The sequence below is a fragment of the Rana temporaria genome, chromosome 7 (assembly GCF_905171775.1).
Source record: "Rana temporaria chromosome 7, aRanTem1.1, whole genome shotgun sequence".
In the NCBI taxonomy this organism is placed as follows: domain Eukaryota; kingdom Metazoa; phylum Chordata; class Amphibia; order Anura; family Ranidae; genus Rana; species Rana temporaria.
This window is the reverse complement of record NC_053495.1, coordinates 26,024,290-26,036,586: the sequence shown is the minus strand read 5'-3', so window position 1 is coordinate 26,036,586 and position 12,297 is coordinate 26,024,290. Positions and strand designations below refer to the sequence as shown.

The 12,297-nt window shown below is 44.3% G+C and overlaps 1 protein-coding gene across 2 annotated transcripts in view; it reads left to right on the top strand.

Moving 5' to 3' along the window:
* Window positions 1–3,112: 3,112 nt before the first annotated feature.
* The window catches only part of LOC120945177 (ficolin-2-like), a 31,112-nt gene continuing 21,927 nt past the window's right edge, over window positions 3,113–12,297 (top strand). For both annotated transcript variants that reach the window (XM_040359103.1, XM_040359102.1), the window contains exons 1-3: window positions 3,113–3,241; window positions 8,694–8,807; window positions 11,092–11,136. In XM_040359103.1, the coding sequence (XP_040215037.1) occupies window positions 3,172–3,241; window positions 8,694–8,807; window positions 11,092–11,136 (229 nt within the window). In that variant the 5' untranslated portion in view covers window positions 3,113–3,171. The remainder of the gene's footprint in view (window positions 3,242–8,693; window positions 8,808–11,091; window positions 11,137–12,297) is intronic.

Here is a 12,297-nt window from a genome sequence, read left to right as displayed (position 1 = left end):
GTGACGATGACCCATGCCCCAGTAAAAGTCCTAGTTGGTTGAAATGCTCCCCATATTGCTTTTATCCTTATGTAATCGCTTTTTACCTTTTGTATGCTGGTTTTTGTCAATAAAAACCCATGTGTTTTGACCTGCACCATTTGGAGCCCTCTCCCTTTTTTTCCATGTTCTTGGATGTGAGTTTTTTTGGTTCTCCTTTTGGTCATTGTCACCCCAGTTGGGGTTCCTACCTTTAAAGCTTACCGAACACCTCTGGACTACCTCCTGACTTTGTAGGTTGTTTGATGCGTTTACAAGATCGGGTTATCCATGTTGATTCCCGGTCCTGAACAGCTGTGTTTGTCGGTTTCATTGGTGGCTACTTCCATTTAGATCCCTCAACCTGAGCCTTCCTGGATTCCTTGGAGTGTGTGGTCTTCTTGCCGGTTGGGAGTATCCATGCCTGATTGATCCGTTGTCGCTGACAGCCGGATCTGACAGTTCCGGTAAGCGTGTTTAAGTCATACCATTTATTTGAAGACCCCTTACTTGTGATGGTTCATACAGTCGTTATGGTATCTTCACCGTGTATATCTTCATTTATTTGTGACGGATATTGTTACCTTACAAGTTTCACTTGTGGTCTTATTTTCAATTTTTATATTTTGTTCACCTTTATTACCGTGTTGGGTTTTGATTGTTAGTGATTCATACACATTCACTGTTGTATTTATTAGTGCTATATATATATATATATATATATATATATATATATATATATATTTCAATGCATATGTAAATGGTGTTTGCACCACACGCGTGAGGTATCTCCCATGAATGTTATAGCGAGATAAATATTTGTAACTCCTCTGTAACTCTAAACTGGTAACCTGTAAAGCCCTGTACACACGATTGGATATCTGATGGAATCTAATCCGATGGATTTTTTCGTCGGATATCCGATGAAGCTGACTTTCATCAGTCTTGCCTACACACCATCAGTCAAAAATCCGACCGTGTCCAACGCGGTGATGTAAAACACTACAACGTTCTGAGAAAAATGAAGTTCAATGCTTCCGAGCATGCGACGACTTGATTCTGAGCATGCGTGGATTTTTCACCGATGGACTTCCACACAGACGATCGTTTTTTTTCTATCGTTTTTTTATCCATAGGAAAAATGTAACACATGTTCTATTTTTTTTCACCGATGGAAAACAAACCAATGGGGCCCACACACGATCGGTTTGTCCGATGAAAACTGTCCATTGGTCTGTTTTCATCAGACAAACCGATTGTGTGTACAGGGCTTAATACTTTTTAAATGGAGATTTTGAAGTTTTGTTGTTTGTCGCCATTCCACAAGCGTACACAATTTTAAAGCATATAATGTTAGGTATCTATTTACCAACATCATGTTTTACATTTTACCAAAAACGTTTGGTTATTTGTTGTGTTGTGCATTAAAGATTCATTAAAGTGTATTTTTCCCCCAAAAAATTGTTAAAAAAACGCTGAGCAAATACTGTGTGACATAAAAAATTGCAATGCTCACCATTTTATTCTCTAGGGCCTCTGCTGTAATGTTTGGGGGTTCTAAGTAATTCTCTAGTACCAGCGGGGTGCGGGGGGTGCAGGGGGTGCACTCCGCACCGGGTGACACCCGCTAGAGGGGTGACACCATCCCGACTCTTCTGAGGGTGAGGAGGGTCCTGGCCAAACATCTCTAGCGCCGCAGCCGCGCTTTCCTGGTCTGCGTGTGTCCTTCCTGCCTCCAACTTCCCTGCTGCGTGCTGAGCCTGTCACATGTGCCTGCACTATCTCAGCCCGGGCCACGCGGTTGCACACAGTTCTCATCTCTTCATCAGCTGCCGCCCGGAACGTGTGTCTGCGTGGCCTCAAGCTGGTGCTGTAACAGGAAGGGAGCGCCGGGAGGGTGTCAGCATGTGTTGAGGGGGTGACCGCCGCTGACCCGAGGTGAGAGGAGGGGGAGATTGCCATGGTGTCGGTACGCCACCAGTGTCTATGTGTAGTCTGTGCTGGTCCGATGATGGGGGGAGGACTGGACACAGCTAAATATATATATATATATATATATATAGCCTGGGGATGCTATGGGAGGCGAGAGGGGGTTCGGCACTGAGGGGGTCTATGCTTATGGAGAGGGGGCCTGCATTGAGGGGGGTCTATGCTTATGGAAAGGGGGGTCTGCACTGAGGGAGATCTATGCTTATGGAGAGGGGGCTTGCATTGAGGGGGGTCTATGCTTATGGAAAAGGGGTCTGCCTGAGGGGGATCTATGTTTATGGAGGGGGGCTGCACTGAGGGGGGTCTACTATGCTTATGGAGAGGGGGCCTGTGCTGAGGGGGATCTACCATGCTTATGGAGAGGGGGCCTGCATTGAGGGGGGTCTATGCTTATGGAGAGGGGGGGTTTGTACTGAGGGGGATCTATGTTTATGGAGAAGGGGGTCTGCCCTGAGGGGGATCTATGTTTATGGAGGGGGACTGCACTGAGGGGGGTCTATGCTTATGGAGAGGGGGGTCTGCACTGAGGGGGGCTATGCTTATGGAGGGGGTTTGTTCTGGTGGGTGTCTATGCTGATGGGGGGTCTGCACTGATGGGGGAGGTCTATGCTGATGGGGGTCTGCACTGAGGGAAGGTCTATACTGATGGAGGGGGGTACGTACTTAAAGGGGGGGGTTATATTGAGGAAAATGAGTCTGTACTTAGTGGGGGGGTCTATAATGAGAGAGGGTGGTCTGTACTGAAGGGGGACTATAGTTGGTCGAGGGGGGGGGGGGTGACACCAACCCTAGTGACGACACTGTCTAGTACTAGGAAATAACTGAACAAAAGGCAAACAAGCATTGCAAAATAATCTCTAGAAATATCTTAGGCAATAATTAAGAATGTTGTTTACCGTTTGACATGTTTGAATAAGCACGCATACCCATTGCTTGGAGCCAAAAGGATCTCGCTGGGGCCGGAGACACAGCAGTTCTTATACTGGTCAATGAGCTTGTGATGTAAATTCCAGGAGCACAAGGAACAAAGACTGTGAATTGTGTAAGAATCCCTATTGGTTGGGAAAGAGGAGTGGGGAGGAGTTACTAAGATATCCTAACAAACAGAAGACAGATTTCCTCATTCTGAAGGAGATCTGAAGAAAAGCAACATTTGTAGCCACTATGTGGACTATGGTAGCCTCCGTATTGTGTCTGATGACCTCTCTTACTCACACTGAAGAGACCTGCCCAGGTAAGTCCAATCATAAAACTGTAGAAGGGACAATTTAGAGCAGTGATTCTCAAACTGAGTGCCGTGGCACACTATAGGGGCAGATCCTCAAAGGCATTACGCCGGCGTTGTTGATACGCCACGTAATTTTAAATTTTGCGCGTCGTATCTTTTGGTTGCTATCCACCAACCAGATACGACGGCATCTGTCTTAGATCCAACAGGCGTATGCCTTCGTACGCCGTCGGATCTAAGATGCAATTTTCCGGCGGCCGCTGGGTGGCGTTTCAGTCGTTTTCCGCGTCGAGTATGCAAATTAGCTATTTCCGACGATCCACGAACGTACGAGCGGCCGCCGCATTCTTTCACGTCGTCTCTAGTCGGCTTTTTTCGGCGTATAGTTAAAGCTGCTATTTGTTGGCGTACGTAATGTTAAGTATGGCCGCCGTTCCCGCGTATAATTTAAAAAAATTTAGTTCGCGTAAGTCGTCCGTGAATCGGGCTGGACGTAATTTACGTCCATGTCAAAACAATGACGTCCTTGCGACATCATTTAGCGCAATGCACGGCGGGTAAATTTAGGGACGGCGCATGTGCATATCGTTCGGCGCGGGGACGCGCTTCATTTAAATGAAACACTCCCCCTACTCGCCGCATTTGTATTCCGCGCCGTTACGCCGCTTGAGATACACTACGCCGCCGTAACTTATGGCGCAAATTCTTTATGGATTCGAACCAAAGCCAGGTAAGGTACGGCGGCGTAGCGTATCTCAGATACGATGCGCCGGGGCAGATCTTTGTGGATCTGCCCCTATAGGTTTTTAGGTGTGCCATGGGAGTTTAAAATTGCTAGCCTTTTGAAACCTTTAACATATCGAAAAATGTAATGGTAAAGTAAAGTGGATGTAAAGCCACTCTTATCCTTTCTAAACTACTGCCATAGTGCTAATCTATACGGATATAGATGCCTCCTGCATGTATCCTTACCTGTCCAATGTCTCCCCTCTGTCTGTTATGAGAACTGAAAAACTGCAGATTCTGTGGGTGAATCTGTTGTCTGGAGCTCTGTGGGTGGAGTCGTGATGTCAGTAGACTCCCCGCCCACCTCTACACTCCCCTTGTCAACATTCATTTTCTCCTTTGTATTACTTACACTGAATTCTGCTATGATCACTAACATCCAGTGAAAATCCAGAAAAGTAATCACATGACTTCAGAAAAGGAGTGGGGGGTGGGAATTAAAAAAATAATGCCTGTCTCAAGCTAGTGCATGAGATATGTAAATAAACTGTCATTCACAGCAAGGGGGAAGAACAGACAAAAGTGTTCTCCTGTTTGTCCGTTTATCTCACTGAAAAAAAGAAAAGAGGGTTGCTCAGAGCTAGATTAACTCTTTGTGTAGGGTGACCAGACATCCCCGATTTGTGGGGACAGTCTCCGGATTGAGGACACTGTCCCCGGACCAAATCTGCCCCTGGTTTTGTCCCCGGATTGGATTTGAACAGGGGCTGGGGAAATGTTAAAGACAGTCAGTGCAGAATTAAAAAAAAAAAAATAATTCTGAATCAAACACCACCTCTCCTACTAGCTTAGGGGGTGTATTTGTTCCCCATTATCTGTGCCCCTTTCCTATGATCATGTGCTGGTCGGAGCGGAGGGAATATTTCTTCAGTTTCAGGTGCTGCCCATTCAGCTCCGCTCGCATGTTCTTCTGCCTTGGTTCAAGTCCCGGCCAACCGCCTACCTATCTCCTTGTCTTCCCTGGTGGAGTGATCTTCCTCCGCTCTCCACCCAGTAGTACCCGGGGCCCGAAGAGTGAGACTTGACAGGCTGTGAGGCGGGCGGCGACGGGCAGAGAGTTGCTGATTGCCGCCATTACTAGTAAAAAAATAAATAAAAGTATGTCCCCAGATTTCATTTTAAAAATCCGGTCACCTTATCTTTGTGGCAAGACTGGGCATAGATTATAGGAAATATTATACTATACATTGTGACAGCAAAAAATAAAAACATTTAGGGCCAGATTCAGATACATTATCGTATCTATCGGCGGGCGTAGCGTATCTCAGATACACTACGCTGCCGTAACTTAGGGCGCAAGTTCCGTATTCAGAAAGAACTTGCGCCCTAAGTTACGGTGGTGTAGCGTATGTGGTCCGGCGTAAGCCCGCGGAATACAAATTTTCCTTGCAGTGGGCGTGTTGTATGGTAATGAAGGCTGACCCCACGTAAATTACGTTTTTGACTAACGGCGCATGCGCCGTCCGTGAACGTATCCCAGTGCGCATGCTCCCAATTACGCCGCAAATAGTCAAAGCTTTCGACGTGAACGTAACTTACGCAAAGCCCTAATCGCAAACGTTTTACGCAAACAACGTAAACAACGGAAAATTCTGTCCCGACGTCAATACTTAACATTGCGTACGCCTCATATAGCAGGGGTAACTTTATGTATCTACCTAATTTGCATATTATACGCGTAAATCTACGGAAGCGCCACCTTTTCAAGTTGAAAACTGCTCAGGAAAAGAATAATAGCGGGATCTTAATACTAGGGTTGTCCAGATACCGATACTAGTATCGGTATCGGGACCGATACCGAGTATTTGCGGGAGTACTCGTACTCGCGCAAATGCTCCCGATACCTAAATAGAATACTTTTTTTGTATTTATCAACATGTTCTATGAAAGTTCTTTGAGTTTTTTACTACTGCGTGACAAGCAAATATAACATTTTTATTCATTTTTACTCATTTTTATTCTTTTATAATGTCTTGAGTTAGAGTTCTTCATAATTCTAAAGAAAATATCCTTAGTCTGTATTGTGGTTTGAAAACTGTCACATGACATTTAAAAAAAGTATCGGTATTCGGTATCGGCGACTACATGAAAAAAAGTATCGGTACTTGTACTCGGTCCTAAAAAAGTGGTATCGGGACAACCCTACTTAATACCTACCCAACGAGTAGGTATGCCATTTGGGCATAAAAGGACAAATACGGGAAGCCCAATCCAGGAGGATTCGCTTATGAAGTCTCTGCACTGATCCTGAGCAGTTACCATCATTCCCACCATTGGTCTCAGAGGAGGATTGCCCGTGGAGTTCCCGAGGAACCAGGAGGTTGGAGGATCTACCATAACCCCTGCAGAGGTTTATATCTGCACAGGCGATTTTAGACCTTATACCCTAAGGTCCTACGTTTCTGGTAAGGGTCCACCTTCTACTATTCTGTGTGGCACTGGATAACGTTTCATCGCTATGGTGGCGGACAACATCTTTACTTCCTATCTTCAGACACATCTATCAGTGTTTATGTGAAGTTCTGATTTTTCCTCCCTTTCATTGAACTGCTTTTTTACCGTGTTTATTTTTTTGAGCACTCTTTGTATGAGTATACCACTTGGTTGTCCTGCCTGTGACATTTAATATCACACATTGTTTATCTTTGTGAACTTGAATGCTGGACAGATACCATTGCTGATATTTTTTCCACTGGCAGATATTTTGTGCTGTATTATTGCAAGTTTTTTTCATTCATTTGTTATTAATGTCATCATCACTCATTTAATCTTTAGGTATCACTTAGCGCAACTATTTATTTGTCTTACTGATTAAGTAAGGCTGGGTTCACACTAGAGAATGTAGAGGCTCACTGCAGGAGTCCGGTGTGTCTCCAGTCACTGTTTCAGGTCCGATTTCAGCCCCAAATTTTTGGGTTGAATTTGGACCTGAAACAGAACAAAGACACACAGGGCTCCTTTGCAATTCGCACCGGAGCCGCTGCGGAGATGTGTGAACCGGCTCCATAGAGAGTCGATCACAATCTCCTGCTTTGCGAATTGGATGCAAAGAAAACCACATCCAATTCGCAAAAGTGTGAACCCAGCCTTAGAGGTTCTTATTGAAATTGGATGTCAGTTCAGATGATCCAATGCTTATAGGGCATTGTTCTTCTACTGTTCTTTTCCCTAAAGATAAGCTGGCACTGGGATTGCCTAACATTCTTCCAGTGAGGATTGTTTTTTGCATCAAGATGAAGTCAAAGCAGATGGAATTTGTTCTAACAAACGTTATTTAAAAGTATGATAAACAATATGTCCTTCCGTTATAATCAGAATATGTTACCAGTTAATAATGCCTTGTACACACGATCGGAATTTCCGATGGAAAAAGTCAGGTGGAATTTCTTTAATCTGATATTCCGACCGTGTGTGGGCCCCATTGGACTTTTTTCCATCGGAATTTAGAAAGAGAACATGTTCTCTTTTTTTTTTTGCTGGAAAAAATTACTATCGGAACTTTTGTTTGTCTGTATGGAACTCCGACGGAGAGAGGTCTGGGGGGCTTTGGGTGCTGACGAACAAAAAAAAAAAGAAAAAAAGGGGATGTCATCCGGGCCCCTGGGGACCACCAGGCCCCTACAGGTACTGCCTGTACCCCCCCTGATGGCAGCCCTGATCGTCGCTGTAACCCAGTGCCATCGACAGATAGGAGGATAAACTGTACCTACCTACAAACAGTAATGTTGACTATATGAAGCTACGCCAGTGAATTCTCTGTCTGTGAACTTAAAGGGTCACTAAAGGAAAACATTTTTTTTTGCTGAAATGATTATGATTATGATTAATGATTTAAAAATGATTAAAAATAGATTAAATTCTATCATATAATGTGCCTCTAGTTTCACTTTCGGTTTTAAACTGGTTTCATGTTTATGTGAAGTAAAGAGACCCACAGAACAAAAACAAACAAATCCAGGGCAGTGTTTTGTTTTTAAAATGACTCTGATTGGTTCTGAGGAGTTTTAGACACACAGCTTAGACCACAGTGAGAAGCTCCCATGAGTTTTTTCATAAGGAGCCAGACAAGCAGGAAGTGTGGAGATCACAGCAGAATTACAGCTACTTCAAAGCAAAAACGAACAATGAGGACATGAAACCAGGACTGCAGTAAGGTAAAGATAGCTATTTAGCTAAAAAAAAAAATTCCTTTAGTAAACCTTTAAGGCCCCTTCCACATGGGGAAGACTCCATTGGAGTCCGTCTGCTCAGTGGGGAATCGCTCTGTTTTTTCGGAGCACACACAGACACAGCCCGCTCTCTTCCATGGGCAGTCGGATGTAGACGGAGTGCCGGTCCATCTACATCCGACTGCCATCCGATCTGCCAGACTGTTTTTAGTTGTTAAGATCGGATCAGATGTCCTTTGACGCCTGCCATAGAGGAGACTGAAGGGTTCGATCGGTTCCGCCTGAAAAACTGACAGGGGCACCGATCGGTCCACTAATGTGATAAGGGTCTTATGGAAAGTGTCTTTAGAATACCAAAAAAATGATTTCATAGGTTGCTTTGAAGGTACATATAGAAGAGGACTAATGCACATTATCTTTTCATGTATTAGTGAATTATGTTAAATTAATATCACTGTTGTCTTATTGTTTATTCTGGTCCTCTAAATTATATTTCCCTACAGATGTAAAACTTGTTGGAATTGAAGGCTCTGACAAGTTGGCTATACTTCGTGGATGTCCTGGGTTGCCTGGACCTCCAGGCCAGAAAGGTGAACCTGGTGCTCCCTCAGAGAAAGGTTAGTTGACTGTACGGTAGAACCTTGGATTACGAGCATAATCCATTCCAGGAGAATGCTCGTAATCCAAAGTACTCATATATTAAATCTAATATCCCCATTGAAGTCAATGGAAACGAAAATAATTTGTTTCCGCATTGACTTCAATGGTATGCAATACCGCATGCGGCCAGAGGCGGTGGGGCGCCGGAGAGCCTTGAAAAAGGCCGGAAAGGACAGTTTGGCTGACCTCGGCAAACCTTGGAAAGAATCAGTTCACAAGCCTTTCCGAGGTTTGCCGAGGTCAGGCGAACTGTTCTCGGGCCTTTCCGTGCATTTCCAAGCGGCGACAATCGGCTGCAATTGGCGCCATTCGGTTCCGGCGCCCTCCGCCTCAGGCCAAAAGAGTTACTGCACACCACTTTGGCCTGAATCTTGCTCGTTTTGCGATACAAGACTTGCAAGCCAAGTTAGGATTTTTAGAAATACAGTGCTTGTATTGCGAAACGCTCGTTAACCGCGTTACTCGCAATCCGAGGTTCCACTGTATAAGAATTCTCACATAGAATATACACAGGAACCTTTCTAAGGCTCCATACACACTGGATGTTAAAATAATGTTATACAAATGCCAGTAGCTTTGCAGTGAGTCTTTCAAAGTTTTGTAATGTTTTTGCAATAGCGGTTAATAGCGTTTTTTAGCATTTATTTTTTAAGATTTTTTTTATTTTATTTATTTTTTATTTTATTTTTATGAACCACGTTTTTGAGCGTTTTTTGAAGTTTATCAATGTTTATGAGCGATTAAAAGTTTTTAAGACCTCATGTACACTGCTGCTGGTAAACGGACGTTTAGAAGCAGTTGGGAATTTTTTTCAACTGCTCCTGAAATCTCCTCTATGTTATCTTATCAGTACATCTACACAGGGTCCTGTATTTTGAACTCCCACCATGGGAGTCCAAAGTACCAAAGCAAGCCTCCTCAGTGACTAAAAAAAGTGCATTTATTGGGGCAGATCCACGTACCTTTGCGCCGGGCGCAGCGTATCTAAGATACACTACGCCGCCGTAATTTATTTCGAATCAATTTCAAAGAATTTGCGCCGTAAGTTACGGCGGCGTAGTGTATCTCTGGCGGCGTAAGGGCGCGGAATTCAAATGGATGTAATGGGGGCGTGTTTTATGTAAATACGTCGTGACCCGACGTAAACAACGTTTTTTTTTTAACTGCGCATGCGCCGTCCCTGGGGGTATGCCAGTGCGCATGCTCGAAATTTAACCGGAACCAGCCAATGTATACGACGGTGACGTCATTCTACGCAAATTCCTATTCGAGAACGACTTACGCAAACAACGTAAAAAATTCAAAATTGTACGTGGGAACGACGGCCATACTTAACATTGAGTACGCCTCATAATAGCAGCTTTAACTAAACGCCGGAAAAAGCCGAACGCAAACGAAGTAAAAATAATGCGCCGGCCGGACGTACGTTCGTGGATCGCCGTAACTAGCTAATTTGCATACTCGACGCGGAATTCGACGGAAACGCCACCTAGCGGCCGCCGAAAAATTGCAGCTTGGATCCGACGGCGTACTAAGACGTACGCCTGTCGGATCTAGCCGAGATGCCGTTGTATCTTGTTTTGAGGATACAAAACAAAGATACGACGCGCAAAATTTGAAATTACGCGGCGTATCAAGAGATACGACGGCGTAATTTCTTTGTGGATCTGCCCCATTATTTATAACTCAGGCACCTGAGTGGATGATGGGTGCAACGTCAGGCTCCTGCACACTCTACCATTTCTTTCTTACTTTCTTCCCAAATCTCTATTCAGGCTTTCAGTTAGAAAGCTGGAGGGAATGTCAATGAACTATGAGAATGCTAATCAGCGCCCTCATATTCCATTGAGAACTACAAGTAATTCTGCCGTGGTGGAAGATAGGATTTTTATTTATTTACCGATCTCTGCAGAAACCCCCGCCCGCTGTCATGGGGAGCCAGGGGTTTGGGGGTGTGGGCTGCAGAACATGTTACATGTTACACCCTAAATATGGGTGTAACATGTTCAAAAGGTGAACTTATCCTTTAAGTATAAGGGTAGAGAAATTAGGTGTAATAAAAAACAGTTTAAGTTTAGTTAATCCTATAATGTTCGCTCTCTTTGAATGCATGAGCTCTCAGAAAATGTAGGCTCTGGGTATAGACTAGCATGGTAAAGCCAGACACGGTTTCCTTATCATTGTGGTTACTGGAACAATGGAAAAATGAAGCTAAATATTATTGCAACTCTTTCCTACCAGGGCCAAAGGGAGAACATGGGAAAGCTGGACCTGCCGGGTCGCCAGGTATGGTTTTAGGTGTCTTTGTCAAACCTTTTGTATATCAGACTTTGATTTCATCTGTCAGATAACTGCTTGGTTTTGAAGATGTTCCTTAAGGTGTTTTTTTGATTTGCCACCTGGGCCCCATTAGAGTGATTATCTTCATATCCCATAGACTCAACAGGAAGTGAGAGAACCCCTCTTACTTGTTATGGTAACAAATATCCCCATTAGATGATTTCCCCTCTATTACAGTTCTGGTGGCAACTTAAAGTTTTGTATCTAGCCTGTCACGCTTGCTAAATCCCTCTAAGTATATATCGTGGACCAGTGGTCTTCAAACTACGGCCCGAGGGCCAGATGTGACCCTTTGTTTGCCTTTATCCAGCCCCTGCAGCACTATTCCTCCCACTAACACCAACAGTGGGTGTGACAAACGTGAGTGTCAGATACCCCCGCCCTCCGCGCTAACTTGCAACAAAGCACAGGCCGACCTCCCACCACGCTGTCACTTGCGTAACAATGCCACTCTCAGTTGCGCCCAGCACAAAGATTTTCCAGCTTGCGGGACCACAATCTAAATGCCAGCAGCCTGAGAGCGATTGTTACTGGGCTAATGGCACAATTACTCCTTTTAACTGCCACCACCGACCTTTGATGAGGAAGGGTCAGTACTCCCATTAATTAGCAATACCAATTATGATTTTAGAATAAGCGTCTGCAGTACACACTGTCACCACAGACAGGTCTGCTCAGAGGCCTTAGTCTACAACAGTAGCGCTCTTCAAAAGGCAGGTTCGTTTATAGCTTGCATTAAGAGGTTTAGAGACAAGGTTAACACTTTTCAACATAAAAGGTTTATTACGAAAAGGGCAAACTTGGTGCAATTAAGTGTTACAGAAAAATATGTTTTAAAGAGATAACGACAATATACAGCCACAAAGTAATAAGGTAGAATTAAAGAAGAAGAATACTTGAAATTAATGTCAAAGGGTTGATCAGAGTTCGATCGATGAACTGGGTAATCGGTTCTCAAACTTGTCAGATGCTCCTGCTTGGATAGTAAAAGAAGAACTCCTATTGACTTGGCATCTCCTCTTTTCTGTCAGATCAAAAAGGGGCGTTGACACGACCAGTGACCAATTGTCTGGTCATCTGATTTAGGGGTTGGTTACTGGGAGGGGT